The sequence below is a fragment of the Saccoglossus kowalevskii genome, chromosome 11, assembly GCF_978046115.1.
Source record: "Saccoglossus kowalevskii chromosome 11, keSacKowa6.1, whole genome shotgun sequence".
Classification (NCBI taxonomy): domain Eukaryota; kingdom Metazoa; phylum Hemichordata; class Enteropneusta; family Harrimaniidae; genus Saccoglossus; species Saccoglossus kowalevskii.
Window position 1 is genome coordinate 3,800,524 of NC_140651.1, and position 19,878 is coordinate 3,820,401.

The 19,878-nt window shown below is 36.6% G+C and overlaps 1 protein-coding gene across 1 annotated transcript in view; it reads right to left on the reverse strand.

Annotated features, from left to right (window-relative positions):
* Window positions 1-15,994, reverse strand: part of LOC102802880 (uncharacterized) — a 37,051-nt gene extending 21,057 nt beyond the window's left edge. The window contains exons 1-12 of the mRNA XM_085505633.1: window positions 15,705-15,994; window positions 11,931-14,018; window positions 10,982-11,175; window positions 9,771-9,829; window positions 7,342-7,549; window positions 6,682-6,813; window positions 5,767-5,827; window positions 5,509-5,588; window positions 3,591-3,729; window positions 2,304-2,451; window positions 983-1,234; window positions 72-159 (exon numbers count right to left, since the gene is read on the reverse strand). Coding sequence (XP_085361759.1) covers window positions 72-159; window positions 983-1,234; window positions 2,304-2,451; window positions 3,591-3,729; window positions 5,509-5,588; window positions 5,767-5,827; window positions 6,682-6,813; window positions 7,342-7,549; window positions 9,771-9,829; window positions 10,982-11,175; window positions 11,931-14,018; window positions 15,705-15,843 — 3,588 coding nt within the window. The 5' untranslated portion in view covers window positions 15,844-15,994. The remainder of the gene's footprint in view (window positions 1-71; window positions 160-982; window positions 1,235-2,303; window positions 2,452-3,590; window positions 3,730-5,508; window positions 5,589-5,766; window positions 5,828-6,681; window positions 6,814-7,341; window positions 7,550-9,770; window positions 9,830-10,981; window positions 11,176-11,930; window positions 14,019-15,704) is intronic.
* Between the last annotated feature and the right edge of the window lie 3,884 nt (window positions 15,995-19,878).

Consider the following 19,878-nt stretch of genomic DNA (forward strand, 5'->3'; position numbering starts at 1 on the left):
TATCTGTGTCATGAATTACCAATCGACTGGATAAGTACTGAGAACAAGAAAACAGATAATATTTTAATTACCACAATGGCCTCAGTCGGTTCTCTCGTAAAGTTCCCTTTCCCTACTTCTTTTGTACAGCTAACTGCAGAGAAGGGATAGTTCCTCAAACTACAAATAAAATATTGTCAATGACATAGTTACCATCTGTATTTTGATGTATTTGGTTCAAGAGAGAGAGCATAAACAATGGAAAGGAAATTTCATTAAATACCAACTATTAACTACTCACTATTACCAGAATATATTTTGCATTATTTGGTTACTGTACATATGACTAAATTGAGAATGACAAAGTTAGACAATATGACAAAGTGTCATGCCAAATTTCCAAAGCAATCTGACAAGCGGTTGTGGAAAAAATCATTTTTAACCATAAATGACAAATTGCATGTGACGTCATGAAATGAACAAATCTGACAGAGAACTATCCGAGATAGGTGTGGTATGAATAGCAAGGCAATCCAGCTGATGGTTTTGGTGAAGAAGTCATTTGAATGAAAAAGTTTACTGAAGATGTATGGACGACGACAGGTTGATTAAGTATTTCAGAAAAAAAGAATAATTTAAAAATACACCGAAATGGCAGCTAGGCGGGTAAATTTCATTTTCAAAAACAGAATTGGTCAAAAAGTTAAACAAGAGTTCAAAACTTGCCAAAGTAGTGATCTCTCAGAAAAACCAAAGATTATATAGAAGACTTGAAAAATCAATTCAAGACTTCTTAAACCAGTGATTTCCCATTCAAAGTAAAGATTATATAAGACTCTTGTCAAATCAATTCCAAATCAGTGATTTCCCATGGAAAGCAAAAAATGGAGTCTTGTAAAAAAAAAAAAAGCAGAAATGTTTCTACATACAGCACAATATTCTAGGTACTTAAGTAGAAGATTCCTTACCTAATTTTTTATGAGAATCCTGTAATCATACTAACCTTAAAGCAAGTTCATCTGCCTGTATTATCTGTGTGCTTTGTTTAACTGAGTCATATAAATGCAGAGAATGTCCCACGTCTTTACCCATGCCGGTGTAGACAACCATAGTAGCGTTACTGTTTAACGTCAAGCAGGGACTGGGTACATTCATAGGATTCTTCAATTTCAGCGGTGGGTATAATTTCAAATAATCAAATGACAGTATTTGCTCTTCCATTTTAATCAATGATTCTTGTTTTATATCTTTTAGTCTAACAAAAAAAAAATTGCGCAGGAGATTTAAAGATCAGGAGAGTTGAGAGTTTTGAGGGAACGAATACAAGAAAATTGGTTTCAAATTTTATCCTAAAAATCTATTTAACTAAAAATTGACACCGTCTCCCAAATTTCTAAATGTCACTCTAAATATATTACTTGGTTCTTGATAATGAATTAACATACACAGAAAACATGCAGGTTCCCATTGTGAGTGAGTCAAAAATAACTAGCCATGCATGGCACAGTCCCCGTTAGTTATCAAATCATATAGTTTTGTTTATAGTAACATAGTACAATACTTTGAGAGATATTGCGCTGGAACATCATTAATTAATACAAAATGGCCATGATTCAGCCATTTTGAATCAGATTGTCAAACCAATAAATCTGTACATTTATGACATGATAATAAATATATAATGAACATAATCAGTCAATGCATGTCAGAGATATGGCTCGAGAACAGCATAAATTAAAACAAAATGGTCGCAAGTCAATCATTTTGAATCTGATCTGAAAAACAAAATGACATGCATCAAGTTCCCATAATGTCCAATGTATGTACCAAGTTACAGCCGAGAAATGCTTGATTTTGATGATTTATTCAGTACAAAAATGGCTGCCATTCTGCCATCTTGAATCAGATCGTGAAACAAATTGATGTGCATATGTATACTATTATGTATGTGTGAAGATTGAATGTAATAGGTCCAGGCATGTCTAAGATATAGGTCCGGATGAATGCACAGACACACATACACACAGAGGTCAATCCATAATCCCTGTTTTCGGACTGCATTCAAACAGGGACTAAAAAGAGCAAGGTGGTTGTGCTGGATCCATGATCGATTGTTTTAAAGTTCAAATCTGAGATTTAACACCAAATAAGAATGTGCTGGATAAGTGTACCATGGGATCACTGTGGCGACAATAGACAATGCCTGACATTCATTCAATAATGATTGTTATTTGGAGCAAACCGGGTACTTGGTTGACACAGAGATAGCACATAAAATTTAGATGGTCACTATAACACAGTTATTGACATAAAAAGATACCTACTCATACAAACAATTCTTTGGCTTCTGCCATACATAGCATAATGTAGTAGAGTATGGGTGGCAGAGTAATAAACGTTCAATGTCAGACGCAGGATTCACATTGGCTAAAACTGACGGTGGTACAACTATGCCACAAACCTTGTCACCGTCTGAAAGATAAGTACGCAGTATGTCATCAGAGTACAAGACAGTAATCAATCACAGTCAAGTTAACAAGTTAACAAAACAAGGAGCCTATCGGCTGAGATAGCTTTGCTGTTAACTACTAGGGTTGCACAAACCTAATCTTACCTACGAGAAAATACGTAGAAATTATAAATTTCATTCAATACTTGTTAGGCTTAATTACACATTACAGCCCCAAACAGAAACTACTAGAGAATATACCCGGGTCCAAAAAAAACACCCTAGGGTAGCATTCTCTAAGAAAAAGGCCTCACCTAAGAGGTCACACCCCAGGGCGATCACACACCCGAAGCCTGTAATTCCTTTAATTCTATTTTTGTTTCCGGTGCATGTAGTGCGGATTTTTATTTTTTCTGTAAGCGTGTACTGGACAAAAGAGGCAGATTACAGTTCCTTCACTGAACTTTCCTAGAAATCTAGTTTTTGGCGATCGACTGACTCGCGACATCATGGTAAGGCCTTTCCATTATTAGGGCTCTAGTGTTGCCTGTTTTTTTTTTAATCGTCAGCTCAGTTTTGAATTCATTTTGATTCCTTTTATGGCGGGGTGAATTTTCTCGTTTTTCACAATCTCATTTCTAATCTTTTTCTAGACTGCATAATGCTTAAGAACGTGCTGACAAAATCGTTCGCACTCTTGTTTGGGTTGCGTGCGGGACTTGAGTTTTAGCCTTGAGAGCATTTGCGACCTATAAGATTCCCAAGCATAGAACACTTTCAGGAGAGATGAAAAGCTGAAGGCAAGCAATTAGAAAGGCTGGTAAGCGTCGCACTAAAAAGGGGAAATCCCCAGCCACGGCTAGCGATGTGTCTGATTCTATGAGTGAGGGAGATCGAGAGTTGCCAAGGTCCAACTCCTTGCTCAATGTAGTGGGATCAACGATTGAGGCAACACCTTCACAACCATTCACCGGTGAGGTGATGGAGGCGTCGGCCATTACCTTGGAAGTGACCTGATCAAATAATCATTTAGGTTTAGTGACCTAGTCTGATAATCATTCAGGTTTAGTGACCTAGACTGATAATCATTCAGGTTCAATGGCCCTGGTCAGATAATGATTCAGATTTAGTGGCCTGGTTAGATAATTTTCAAAACTTGTACCTTGTATTTTCTTGACTACAACTGCTTTTTCACAGATTTCTTCAATTCCATTTATTCTGACTGGTTCCATCAATCTGGCACATGATATGGGACACGCTAAGTCTATTGTCTTATATACTTCACTGGCACCATCACTTGCCTACAAAGATAAAATACAATAGTGATGCAAACATTGAGTCTGCCGAGTGTTATAGATAGCTGAATAGATGACAATGGAAACATTGAGCTACATTTTCTGAATATAAGGAAAGTATGGATAACTGAATAGATGATAATGGAAACATTGAGCTACATTTTCTGAATATAAGGACAGTATGGATAACTGAATAGATGATAATGGAAACATTGAGCCACATTTTCTGAATATAAGGAAAGTATGGAAAACTGAATAGATGATAATGGAAACATTGAGCCACATTTTCTGAATATAAGGAAAGTATGGATAGCTAAATAGATGATAATGGAAACATTGAGCTACATTTTCTGAATATAAGGAAAGTATGGATAACTGAATAGATGATAATGGAAACATTGAGCCACATTTTCTGAATATAAGGACAGTATGGATAACTGAATAGATGATAATGGAAACATTGAGCTACAATTTCTGAATATAAGGACAGTATGGATAGGTGAATAGATGATAATGGAAACATTGAGCCACATTTTCTGAATATAAGGAAAGTATGGATAACTGAATACAGTAAAACCTATCAAAACCGACCTTGACTGGGACTGCGATCTATGGTCAGTTTTCAGAGGGAGTCGGTTTATTCAGGGTGGGCGTGACTTCGGTTGAAACAACAATTACACGTGCTGTAAACACGGGACAAATGAAAGACACCAGAGTTTGCCTCCGGTGATTATACATGTATTTACATTTATTGTATTGTTTCCATGCGTCAAGTCACGGTCGTTGTGAGGTCAATAATTTGACTGTCGTTGCAATTTATGTCATCGTTGTCTGTAGATTCATGGTTTTCTTTGTCTGCAATAAACTTTTCAACAATCTGTTGCTCTTGTTCGCCGTCATACATTGCTTCAGTCGGTATACGTTCATCAAAGTGGAGGTATTCATCAACGCTACACTGTGTTTGTGGGTCTGCAACATACTAAATACGGTTTCTGAATTCTTTGTTGTCGTCTGCTTCTTCGTCATCATAAATTTCAGTCTTGAAGCCCCCTTTACGGAAACATTCGAAAGCACAAAATTGTCGATCAGAATCGTTATGGAAAGAAGAAAACTCAATGTTTTGATCATTGAAGAAGTGATAATGCAGTGTGCTTCACCGTAATTGAAGTTGATGACCCTGATTATTTGTTTATATCCGGGGTCATTACACTGTCCAGACATCACGCGATGCGAGGGCGTGTGGTGTGAAAAACTTAATCAGTTGCTATTGTTTTACACGAGACGTTACTTGTAGTGTGAGATTTGATATTGTTTCTGTGACGTTCACAGTAAATTTAACACAATGCACACTTTTTAGGTCGGGCAGACCGGTTTACAAGATAGCGGATGTGGTGCAACTGGTCGGATGGTCGATGTATTCAGTGTGAATATTGGACTTGCGACCGATCAATGCAGTCGGTGTTCGGAGTAGACAGTGGTCGGATTTAACAGGTTGATTTAACATAGGCGTCTATGGAGAAATTTCGGGACTACATAAATCGGTTGGTTCTGATGCTTTATCCAGGGGTCGGTTTTGACAGGTTTTACTGTAGATGATAATGGAAACATTGAGCCACATTTTCTGAATATAAGGAAAGTATGGATAACTGAATAGATGATAATGGAAACATTGAGCCATATTTTCTGAGATTTAGGAAATTATGGATAACTGAATGGAAAATAATGGAAACATTAAGTCACATTTTTTGATAATAGGAAATGATAGCAGAATAGATGATACCATACATTTGCATTGGTTAGTATATATGCCCAGCAAGATGCAGAGTGTTCAAATACACACTTATCCAATACACCATCTTTACCATCTATGGAAACGAACAAGAGGATTAGTTAGACACATTGTGTTGTAACATAGTTCAGCACTGCCAACAACTAATATTTATAATATATATAAACCTCATCAGCTGTATCATGGAAAACAAGAATTGAAATTTATATTCGAATTTCTAAACCACTGATAAATGTACACAGAGAATACAATACCGGTTCCAGGCTTTGGTAATAACCGTCTGAACAGGAAGTATAGTCCTTCAACCAAACACACCTGTGACAAATATGGGAATAAATAAAGATTGTGAAAAAACCTTTTTAGCATCATTTTGAACCAAATTCATAAGCATCAATTCCATCAACTTGTCTAGACTTCCACTGCCATCCAGACCTGATCACTTCCCCAAACCACTTCCTTTCAAACCTGATAACTTCCCTAACCACTTCCCTTCCAGACCTGGTCAAATAACCGACCACTCCCCTTTAGACCTGATCACTTCCTTCCACTACTTCCATGATCACCTCCCCAAACCACAGGCCTACAAGACCTGATCACCTCCCCAAACTACTGGCCTTCAAGACCTGATCACCTCCCCAAACTACTGGCCTTCAAGACCTGATCACCTCCCAAAACCACTGGCCTTCAAGACCTGATCACCTCCCCAAACTCCTGGCCTTCAAGACCTGATCACCTCCCAAAACCACTGGCCTTCAAGACCTGATCACCTGCCCCCAACCACTAGCCGTCAAGACCAAATCATTTCACCAACCACTTGCTTTTCAGACCTGATCACTTCCCTAAACAATCTGGCTTCCAGTCACATCCCCCAAACACCTTCATTTTAATATGATATATACCTGTAGTAGATAATATTCGGTAAGCTTAATCCTAAGTAACTATTAAAAATAGGTAGATGTTTCGAGCAATGGCTCTTTATCGATAGCATATAAGTAAATGTTTAAACGTATAGAAGATATTATCTACTATATATCATATTTATCTGTCTGAACAGGGTTTATTCATTAACCACTTACCTTTTAGACCTTACCACTTTCCCAAACCCTTCCCTTCAGACCTGATCAGTGGACACTGATTCTGTGTAAAGAAGTTGATGCAATAATACATACCTTTTGTGCAAAGTTCATATTTCGTTGGTGTAACTGCAGATCCAAACTTGCAACAAGCGGTGGAAATGCAGTGAGTTTTCGTACAAAGCCAAGAACATTCTTATTGTTTATCTTTGAGTGGTTATGACTAATCTAAATGTATAAAACATGTATTACTACAGTTTAATAGAAGCACACATGCACCAAAACTTATATAAAATGCAATTTAATATATAATCGATCATCAAAATATGGCTTATTAAATATGAGATTGTTACTTGAGCTACCTGGTAGTGTGATTCATTCAGCACAGAGAACAGAATACTATAATCACTCTGACTACTGTTATCATGATTAAATTTTCAATACTACTAAAATTCTTGATTTTCCAATGATTAATGAATTCATGATTTCGCATGATGGTCATGGCAAATAGAACTGAGTTGTTTATTCAACAAAACTATCCAATGACTTTATATGGCAAGTAGAATCATGTTGTCAATTTTGGTACTTTGATTTCATATATGATGTCATAATCAGGTTTCATAAAATAACTAAGATTCTAGAATGCATATGGTCCAACTCAAAAAAGCATCATTGCTGCAAAGTGCAATTTTGACTAAAACAATTACAAAACTTTTGTACGAGTTTTTTAAGCAAAACAAGCTGAAGTATACTTACAACTACATTCAAAACTGAGTAAAATACAGCCAGTCCAGTCAGTGTTTGTTCCGTGTATGTGTTGATATCAGCATCAAATTGGCGACTCTTACTGACATAGTTATCACATGTCAGCGATGAAAGTGCCACCATTATTGTCTGACCATCAACAACCCCGTGTTTATCAAGACTGTCATCATCCGAGTTTTTCCAACTACAATCATCCAATCTAGCAAAGAAATTAGACATTATTTTGAATGAGTTTGAGAAGGGTAAATAAAGTATGTTACCACTATATCAGTACTTTTCATTTGCAGTACATGTTTACTGAAATCAGTCACTGACTAGTAGTTGTGCATGTGACAAGTTAGACAAGATTTTTAACGAAAAAATAAGCTATGCATGTCTGTATTCTACTGTTCCTTCGATGGTTTAATATTTCACACACTATACCTTTCTAATTTGGTTGTCTGATTTAGACTCATATTACGAAAACTGTTGTATTTGAAAACTTGTATTTGGTGTTAGCACTGTATACAGTCAAACCTGTCTATAAAGGACAGTCAGTGGACTGAGCCAAACTGTCCTTTATAGACAGGTGGTCTTTATATGGAGGTGGCCTAATTTATTCATGTAATCATGAATATTAATTAGGGTGGGAATTTTAAGGGAGATCATCAGCAAAACAAACCTACAATGAATTGGTCTTTTTAATAAGTCACTCATTTTCATCTGGATAATTACACAGCTTTACTTTTTTTAAACCAAGTGATTTTGCCCATGGATTCATTGGTGTATTTAATGCATAAGAACAATTGTCAACGATCGGTCGCATTGGCGTTTCAGCTCGGACTTTCACACTCTCGCCAAGCAGTCTTATTCCCCAGTCTCTTACACATATTCCATCACAGGCGGTAATCAGTCCCATCGTTAGTATTGTCGATTGTACACTGTGACAAAATGCACAGGCAAAGTTGCCGTGATTGAAAAAACAAACAAGCATTAAAAATGAAGAAGCATTGGTAATAAACAAAATTGACCAAACTCGTAACGATTGCTCCAACTCTCGGTGTTGAATCAGAAAGTCAAACGAACCGGAAATGAAACACGGTGATCGTACACGCAATTTTACAGTTATTTGTTGCAAGCATCGACGTGTCAAAACTGCCCAAACGAATTTTCTCGATTGCGAAATATTGATATTACCGTTTATAAAAAAAAGAGGATCAAAATAGAAAACATCTTTCGTTGAGAATAACCCCGAGATGACCCCTCAGTAAATATACGTTTTGCCCATGCGCTAGCTTTATTAGCATAATTTATAACGATCAACAACATGGCGGCCAAAATAGGTCGGATTTTGCAATCCCGCGATGAAAACAAAATAAACGAATGTTTTATTATTTTGTTTGGATATTTCATGTCGACAAGGTAAATAAAACATCTCTCATTTAATAAAACTGGTTAATTTTTTTTTTTTTGAGACAGGGGGAATTTGCTCTTCATGTGCGAGACAGTCCACAGAAGTGCCGCTGGCCGGCTGGGCATCGATAGTATACCGGGGGTAGTACCGATCCGAGACAAGCTAGTTTTTCATTTCAAACTTTGAATGAAACTGTTTTAATTTGTTGTTAAAATCTTTCCAGTCTCTAGACGTTACATTCAGATGATATTCAACTTTTTTTTTTTTTTACTTTTTCGCAACTTCACAAACCAAGTTGCGATGGTACCCCTGTCTATTAGCCCTAAAGATTGCGTACTCGGTAATCTGAACATAACATATGGCCACTTTCCTGTTAGCAATTCGCAAGTAGCTATTGTCTTTTTGCTGAGACCGTCTGATGGAAATGTTGGTGGTCGTTATACAAAGGTTAAAGTGTGAATAGGTCTACAATAGGGTGGTCGCTGGTCGCGTTGGACAGGTTGTCGCTATATCCAGTGTCTTTAACGTGTAAATTGCGAAGGGACTGTACTAAGGTGGTCGCTATGAGCAGGTGGCCGCTCTGCACAGGTGGTCGTTAACACAGGTTTGACTGTATTATACATCTGTCACCGTAACGCCATAAGTTACAGCGTGCCATAATTTTGTGGTATTTTACAGGGTATTTTTTTCCTACCATATAAGAAAATGCAAATTCCAAATATGGAATGATTATGCGCGAAAGCATCCTCTAATAATAAAAACAAACATGGCTGCCACCAGGGTTTGATCGGACTCTACACAAAGAAGTTCGCTGATTCTGTTCTAAACTTTTAGATTTCAGCATTCCCATGATGTATCCTTGGAAGGAAAAGACATATAATAATAGGGTTATTATGAGAATACTTCAAAGTATGCACTCAGACAGTACGCCATGCATTGACGATACTCCAGCTGTACTGTTGTCTTCGTGCATATTTGAGGTATCCTCGTAATAACCTCATATTATCACTATGTTGAATATAAATACCTGAGCCTTTGACAGCTTGTCTCAATACCAGTGGCCGAGTAGATCTTTCGTTTTAGAGTCTAATGTAAAAGATAAGAAACATTCATTCTTTCTCACAGTCCCTTTTTTTTGTACTCATATTAAATAAATTATTTGTTATTTTAATGAATAATATGCATTAGGTTATACTGTAAAATACTTTATTTTAACTGGAATTAATTTTCGCTACAAAGACTTTTTGGATGTTTTGTATGGAATTTATTTTCACTGATTTTTGACGAGTTGAATGTAAAATATAGGAAAAAAGGTATATTCGCTGGATTTTATTTTCACTGAACCATTCCTACAGCGAAAATAGAGTGACAGCGGCATTCATGCATGCAAAATTTGCAGCTCTTTCTCAGAATTTGGTTCAGGTAACCATGACTGTTTAGGTTCTTTATGATATGTATTATACTGAAGCATGATGTGAACATCAAGATGTCACATTCAATAATAAAACCAACCAGAAAATTGATCATGTTTTATACAGAAAAGACAAGTGTTTATCAAGGCTTGGTGATTTGTATAATCCGGAACATAAAAATCTGGAGCGCTTCCTGATTACACTTGACAATTTTTCCTTGTTTTTATGGTTTGTTTTGGCACGCGGCAGTCAAGCTAAATCAACATTTCGCTATTACGTCATTTTACCACAATTTGCTAAAATTGCATGTCACTTTTTCAACATGTTTTACAGTATGTCTGTGAATCACTGTAGTAGAGTGTTTCCCTATCGTCGGAAAAAGGAACTAATCTGATAGGAGTCCACCCAAGGTAACTACATAGAACATATAAAAGCAATTAGACTGGTAACTTTTAAGAAAAAGTGGAGAATATAATTTTTTACCAAAAATATTTGCTAAAAATAAAGAATTGAAGACATCAACACAAAATGAACTAATCTGACGGAGGTCCACCCAATGTACCTACATACCAAGTATAAAAGCTGTCTTCCTTGATGACAGTGAAGCTTAAAAGTTGACAACGATGATCTGAAGCCGATTTTAAATTATATTTGAACCAAAATAAACAAAAGCAATTGAAAAAAAATGTTGGCAGAAAAAACGATGGCGTTCAAATAATATTTATTACATAAACTAGAGCAATTATGTTACTGATATTAATATACATGTAGTAATAAATTGCATGTATTGATTGACCGATGGAAAGTAATAGAAACTGAACATTACCAATACTGTGTCATTTGCCAAGTCTACATGTACTTTGTATGTGTCACCCATCATGATATGGACATACAGTATCGCCATTCCAACCTCATGGTCTAGCTTCTCCTCAGTAATTAGTGTCATGTCTCGTAAACCAGTCTTAGTAAAGATCACAAATAAAACTGATCCAGACTCAATTTTACGTTTCTTTAGAGTCCCTGTGAAACATAAAACATTATAATATCAAATCAAAAAAATAAATAAATTTGATTGTGGTTTTCAGTCTGATTCATTTAAGAGCACAATTGAAAATAAAGTGTGGTTATTGAGATAGAAAACTGCCTAACTTGTGCAAATTAGGTAATTAAGAAATAATATTAATTAATAACATAAATTAATAATAATACTAAGGTCTGTGGATTATTTCAGAAGCACTCTTTATTGTTCAAGTTTTATTAAAATCTGTTTGGTGGTTCATGTGAAAATCAGGCTTGTTACTATTCATCATGAATTGTGTGTTATCACAGAACATCTATGTACATGTATTAAGTTCGATTGAAATCTGTGAATTGGTTCTTGAGATATCAATTAAATTACTTCCTAAATAACTAAGTAGTTTTGTTTATGTGAAAAAAAGATTGAGATTCATAATTTGTTGAAATTTTCAGTGGTAGAAAGTGTTTAGATCTGTGATAGAGATCACCGAAATTGATGTATTCATCAAGAAATGTCACGTTTTAAAACCTGGATAAGGTCAAGTAGTACTTACCACTGTAAAAGAGAGTGTATACTGTGAATGGGGGAAGGGGTGTTACCGACAACCGCGAGTGGTGGAGTAATGACAACCAAGTAAAGGGGAGTACTGACAACCTTTTTTGGGGATGGGGTAATGACAACCGTGAGTGGGGGAGCACTGACAACCGTGAGTGGGGGAGCACTGACAACCGTGAGTGGGGGAGTACCGGGTACTTACATTTATTGAGGAACACATCACATGTGATAGGAATACCCTCTGCTGTATAAATCTGAACTTCACAATCTTCCGTCAATGGATCCACTTTGGATAACAAACATATCAGGTAATCTACTGTGTGTTTATCAGGATCCAAGCCATCTATCTTACGACTCACAGTCTTCAGTAAACAATCAAAGGTTTTGTAGAAAATAACATATTGTTCACAATTTGAATGAGTTGGCTTGAGTTGACAAGCAACTGTCTGATATAAAAATTGACAATCAGATTGGTCGCTAGTTAGATGGTCTGGAGACTTCTTGTGAGACTGGTCATGAGCATTGACTGAAAAATCTGACAACTGAAAACCAGTTTGACCACTCTGCTCATCCGACTGATCCATTGGACAGTGCACAATGGATGGAGGCAACTGGATATCAGGTAAACTCAAGTCTGATTCCATTGGTTGGTGTAAACCTTGCTCAACAATTGCAGGAGACTTGACATCACATAAACACAAACTTGATTCCAAAGACTGACTTTGATCTTGCTCAACAGCTGAAGAATACTTGGTATCATGTGAACTGGAATCTGATGCTATTGGTTGATGTAAATCTTGCCCAGAGGCTGGACATGACTTGACATCATGTATACTCAAACTTGATTTTATTGATTGATGTAAAGCTTGACCAATGGCTGGAGAAAACTGGACATTAGGTGAAATAAAACTTGCTTTCATTGGCTGATGGTCTTGCCAAATGGCTGGAGAAGTTAAGACATTGTGTGAACTCAAACCTGATTCTATTGGTCGATGTAAATCTTGTCCAATGGCTGGAGAAGACTGGACATTAGGCGAAATCAAACTTGCTTTACGTGGCTGATGATCTTGCCCAATGGCCGAAGAAGTCAGGACATTGTGTGAACTTAAACCTGATTCTATTGGTCGATGTAAATCTTGCCCAATGGCTTGAGAAGACTGGACATTAGGCGAAATCAAACTTGCTTTCAGTGGCTGATGATCTTGCCCAATGGCCGAAGAAGTCAGGACATTGTGTGAACTTAAACCTGATTCTATTGGTTGATGTAAATCTTGCCCAATGGCTTGAGAAGACTGGACATTAGGCGAAATCAAACTTGCTTTCAGTGGCTGATGATCTTGCCCATTGGCCGAAGAAGTCAGGATATTGTGTGAACTTAAACCTGATTCTATTGGTCGATGTAAATCTTGTCCAATGGCTGAAGAAGACTGGACATTAGGTGAAATAAAACTTGCTTTCAGTGGCTGATGATCTTGCCCAATGGCCGAGGAAGTCAGGACATTGTGTGAACTTAAACCTGATTCTATTGGTTGATGTATATCTTGCCCAATGGCTGAAGAAGACTGGACATTAGGCGAAATCAAACTTGCTTTCAGTGGCTGATGATCTTGCCCAATGGCCGAAGAAGACAGTACATCATGTGAGCTTAAACCTGATTCTATTGGTCGATGTAAACTTTGCCCAATGGCTTGAGAAGACTGGACATTTGATGAAATCATTGGCTGATGATGGTCTTGTCGAATGGATGGGGAAGTTAGAACATCGTGTGAACTTAAATTTGATTCTATTGATCGATGTAAACTTTGCCCAATGGCTTGAGAAGACTGGACATTTGGTGAAATCATTGGCTGATGATTGTCTTGTCGAATGGACGGGGAAGTTAGAACATTGTGTGAGCTTAAACCTGTTTCTATTGGTCGATGTAAACTTTGCCCAATGGCTTGAGAAGACTGGACATTTGGTGAAATCATTGGCTGATGATGGTCTTGTCGAATGGACGGGGAAGTTAGAACATTGTGTGAGCTTAAACCTGTTTCTATTGGTCGATGTAACCCTTGCCCAATTGCTGGAGGAGACCAAACATCAGATGAACTCAAACCAGACTCCAACTGCTGACATTGACCTTGATGAAAGGTGTGCGGTGACTGGATATCTTGTGAATTAGTACTAGTACTATTATTTGAAGTTGGTGATAGAATCCCTCTGGGTAGAATAGAATCAGTTGTTTTATCATCACCTCTCAATTCAGAACACATTCGATTAAACCGATTTCTTTGAATTTTAGTCATTCCTGTGGGAAAAACAAACAAAAAAGCATCTAGATAAATCTTCTGCATGATAAAGATACTGAGCACAAAGAAGGGAATTCAAAAAAATATTCACTTCAAACATATTAAAACAAGAGTTAGACAAAACTGGTTCTTGAGAATATTATGAGATTATTACGAAGATACCTCAAAGTATGCACGAAAACAGTACAGCGGGAGTATCAACCAACACGCAGTGTAGGTTGATGCGATGGCGTACTGTCTGAGTGCATACTTTAAGGTATCCTCGTAATAACCTTATTATACATCTTTTCCTTGTCGAAATCCGAAAGGTTTAGAACACCCTGGTGGCAGCCATGTTTGTTTTTATTATTAGAGGACGCTTACGCGCGTAATCATTTCATATTTGGAATTCGCATTTCTTTATATGGTAGGATGAAAATACCCCGTAAAATACCGCAAAATTCGCATTTCCTTATATGGTAGGATGAAAATACCTTGTAAAATACTGCAAAATTATGGCACGTTGTAACTTATGGCGTTACGGTGACAGATGTATAATAAACAGTGCTAACACTAAATACAAGTAATTGACATGTTCCCGGTGCTTTAAAGTTATTAGCTTAAAATAAAGTTGGTATAATTGGAGTTTATAAAGATAGTTGGAGTATACCACTCGATTTTTACCACTTCATTCCAAATACATATGTTGTGAAACGTAGTACCAGTATACTCAGTAACTTGTCTCAAATTTAATGAAACAAATTTGTTCATTATTATATTAATAATAATAATATAATAATAACCTTTATTATAACCGTAAAGAAGTTACAATTCTTTTTTGGTTTGTAAATAATAAAGTATTTTTTTTTTTTTTTTGTTGATATATTGTATATAAACACCAACTTAACTACTAGTTAGTGCTAGTCTTTTAGTAAAAGCATTGTTTAAGTATCTGATAACATGTCTAAGCAGAGATGGCTCTGTCGTGTTTGAAATCATTTTGAATTTGTCGATGTAATTCTGTGTTGAGAAATTATTGTATATTCTGTTAAATTGTTCATAAACTTCTTGTCTTTCATTTGTATATATTTGACAGTGTAATGTGAAATGTATTTCGTCTTCTGTTGTTTTACATATTTTGCAAATTCTTTCATCAGCTGGTGTTTTAGGACGTGTATTTCTCCCACCTTCAATTTCTACGCTACGGAAGCTTAGTCTTAGTTTGGCTAGTGTTTTAATATCTTGATATTTTTTCATAATGTTTAAGTAGGGTGCACATTTAATTGTGTTATTTAAAGGTTTGTATGTGCGAAGTTTAGAGTTTTCTCTATTGTTGGTCTCATTCCAGATATTTGTATATTAATATTATTCAGTCGACACACTGCTCATTAATAACTGAAACACCCATTTTTAGCAGGATTCAGGTTTTTCTTAGTAATATATTTACAGCAAAAGTACCTAAAAGTTATTATTATTAATCTAACAGGTCCTTCAATTCACATCTGCTTTCACGTGTGAAACGCAGTTTATTGGCTACTCGCACCCCGTACATCCGGGTCTCTTTCAAAACAAGATCTACAATGTTTACGTTTGAGATTTAGTGAAGATAACAAAACAGACCTCAGCATACGATTTGGATATGATTGTGCTAAAAATTAAAACATACACAATTCAACACAGGGATGTAACTAGCAACAAATACAAACCTAAAGATAGAAGATCATCATTGAAGACGTCCAATAGATCGTCTGTGTTTTCCACTCCAAGGCTACGAAAGGCGTTGATGAAATTGTGAAGACGATTCTGTCGTAGCATCGCTATCCATGCATGGCTGACACGACTCATGATCTCTGTTGATCGCTAATGGTGATGCCAAGCTGTCTCACAGATTGGAATGCAACTTCTGATACTCTATGGAATGATTAAAGATTGTGATTGCGATGTGATTACTGATATAATCAAACTTGTAAACATCGGCACACAATGCACCTCAGCCAACTTTCTTTGCCTGGAGCTCTGACTCTACCGCTAGAGGGCGTAATTAAGTACCCGGATGACAGGTGTTGGACGTCTGGAGTGCACCAGATTAGCGTTATTTAACATGCTTTATAATAAACATGTCATGAATTTTAAATACTTCAGCCTGAAGGCTGAGTATATATATATTTTTTTCGGTTTGGAAAACATAAGTAAGTAAAGTAAATAACTTTATTGATTTCGTATCCTTATTTGAATCTTTAAATAAACAACAGCTAGCTAAAAAAAGTAACAAACTAAAGTAAACAATTAGAAAATTAGATCAATAAGTAAAACAGAACAAAAATTTAAAAAATACAATAAATGTAAAATTGAGTGATTATTTTGGGGCAGCTGGTGGTTTTTTCAGTGCAATATCTCTGCAGTTAAAAATGAATTACTATCCCTGCTACTGGCTCCTGTCATCCATGGCCTGTCCTACTATTAAAACGGCAAAGGATCCCATAAGTGCCTTAAACCATAGACCCTCCACTGGAGGGTCTATGCTTAAACGTAGCTCATTCATACTTGAAGCTATACCAACAAGAGGGCGCTTATAACTCAAAACTTGTTTTCACGTTGATGAAATCATGGACCTCCATGATAATACCACGGTACCCACCTAGCATGATAATACAGATAAGTTGGCTGTGCAAGTCGCGGACTCTGCCGGAATCAAACTTACACCTAACAAAATTGACGTGAGCCATCGCTTACTATCAAAACCAGGCCGCGACCAGCACCCATTATTGTGCGATTTGTCAGCGCAAGAAAATATATAAAAAAATAAATCAACAAATGACATGAATATATATCACAATACAACAAATACCGTTTATATTAACGAGAACTCAACAGCTGCCAACAAACACCTCTTTCATAACGCGAACGTGGTCAGAAAACAATGTGAATGGAAGTTTATATGGACAGTCGGCAGTAAGATTTATGTACGACGATGTGAGGGAACCAGTGCTCTAAGGATAACATCACTTAAAGATATTGAGCGTATCCGACAACCGTCTTCTGATGTTACCACCGCCGACAGCTAATACACGTAAATATAATAAACGTGAACATGAACCAATGTAATAAACATAAACATGAACCATTATGGATACACAAAATGACAATGCCAACGTTAAGTACTAGTATAACTGTAATTCTTACTCAGTTGACCAATTCAATTCACATTCTAACTTTTCATATTTCTCGCATAATTTAATTCATTTTAATATCAGATCTTTATCTAAACATTTTGATGAACTTATTACATTTTTTAGTGTCGTAAAACATAATTTTCTTTTTCTTGGCCTCGTCGTAACATGGCTGAATTCAAACTCTAACCGTTCTAAGTATAATTTACCGTCCTATAATTTAATTACATGTAAGCGTGACAAATCAAAAGGCGGAGCACTGTACATTCACGAATCCTTGTCTTTTACCCGTATGCACTGTGAATCGATCTTTGTGGAAACCCGCATAAACAACAAAAAGATTATCATAGGCGTTAAGTACCGTACACCTAACACCCCATATCATGAATATTTTGACAGTTTGGAGCTATGTCTACACCAGTTGTCAGCCAAGGCTATTGATTCTATTATACTTGGCGATGTGAACAACACCTAACACCCCATATCATGAATATTTTGACAGTTTGGAGCTATGTCTACACCAGTTGTCAGCCAAGGCTATTGATTCTATTATACTTGGCGACGTGAACTTTGACACGTCTGTTGATTCCCCGCCTGTCACTCACTCACCTGACTCACTACAATACTATTCTCAATTCGTACAATTGTTTCCAATTATTATCACATCTACTAGGGTGCCTGATACTTCTAGTACTGCAATTGATCACGTGCTTACGAATACATCCGGCCATTTCATACAATGCGGAACTATTCACACCGATATTAGAGACCATTATCCTGTTTTTTGTAATTTTAAAAATTGTCAGCACGCTTTTATAGAAGATAATACGGTCTTGAACTATGAGTATACTAATTACAATCATGGAGGTAACAACTTTTCACCTCCATGTTACAATCAAAGCGCGTTTATTGCGGACTTAAAATCTTGGCAACCAGTGTATGATCACTCCGACCCTAATGATGCATATAATACATTTTATGACTTAGTTTATACGGTTTTGTGTAAGCATTTGCAGGTCAAATTAAATAAAAGAAAATTTAAACATCTATCTAAACCTTGGTTGTCAAAAGGTATAATTAAATCACTCCAAACCAAACACAAATTATTTGCCAAGATAAAAAAAATCCTGGCAACTTTGAAAAAGAAACGAAATATAAAACATATAGAAACCTTTTGACTAAACTCCTCAAGTCAGCAAAGAAACGCTAAAGTTAAATATGTAACTGTGGTCTGGGAGAACCTTGCTGCTGTTTAATTTTTCAGAGATTTTCTAATTTTTATTTCTTTTCTTTTGTTGAATTTCATTGTATTTTAATTTTAGTGTTTTAGTTTGTCTTATTTTATTTGTCTTTGTCTCATTTTGTACCTTACTAAACCCACAGATGGTTAAGTTGCGTAATAAAGTTATTATTATTCAAATAACTTCAAGTACGCGCATGGCAATACTAACAAAACGTGGCAAGTGATAACTAATATTTTAAATAAATCAACTAAAACACCAGTTACTCTGTGAAAAAAATATTATTGAAGAGTTTAACCATTTTTTCACCAATATCGGATCTAAACTCGCGGATAACATTACTGTCCGGGCGACTTTACTCAATATTTGACTGGCAATTTTTATTTTCGACTTGTGAATGAGAGCGATATAATCAATGAAATATATGAAAATCAGTAGGACATAATGACGTTCCCCCTAAAATAGTCAAGCATGCAAGCCATATCAACTTCTCACCAACCCGGAACCGGATCTCAGTCGCATATGGACAGATTCTGTTCAAACTTGGTATATACGTTGAGCATAATGGGACTATAATGCACGGATCTGGTTCAATATGTTTTAACACGGTTACTAGAAGAATTCTTCTAGTAACTGTGGTTTTAAAGAATAGAGCTCCCTATCTATATACATGTATTCGACATTATACATAATGAGTGTTATAAAACATCTGTATGTCATCATGAAGAAATGTGTCATTGTCATGAAACAACGAACCAACAAAGATACTTATCATCGGTGTGTTATCATGTCAATGTAATCATTAATTTAACTTGAAAAGTAAGCATTCCCACTTGTAGACGACCTCTCACTGACCCCTATAAGCATTCCCACTTGTTGACAGCCTTTCACTGACCCCAGTAAGCATTCCAACTTGTAGACGACCTTTCACTGACCCCAGTAAGCATTCTCACTTGTAGACGACCTCTCACTGACCCCTGTAAGCACCCCCACTTGTTGACAGCCTTTCACTGACCCCAGTAAGCATTCCCACTTGTAGACGACCTCTCACTGACGCCTGTAAGCATTCCCACTTGTAGACGACCTCTCACTGACCCCTGTAAGCATTCCCACTTGTTGACAGCCTTTCACTGACCCCAGTAAGCATTCCCACTTGTAGACGACCTCTCACTGACCCCTGTAAGCATTCCCACTTGTTGACAGCCTTTCACTGACCCCAGTAATCATTCCCACTTTTAGACGACCTCCCACTGACCCCTGTAAGCATTCCCACTTGTTGACAACCTCTTACTGACCCCTTTAAGCATTCCCACTTGTAGACACCCTTTACAGCAAGAAGTATTGGGCGTACAAGTGATAATATGATAAATGCGATTAATCCACCGATATTTACTATATGGCGGGAGCCATCTTGAACACCGATTGAAATCAGGGAGAAAATAAATTTTCACATTCAAACAATTTGTTGG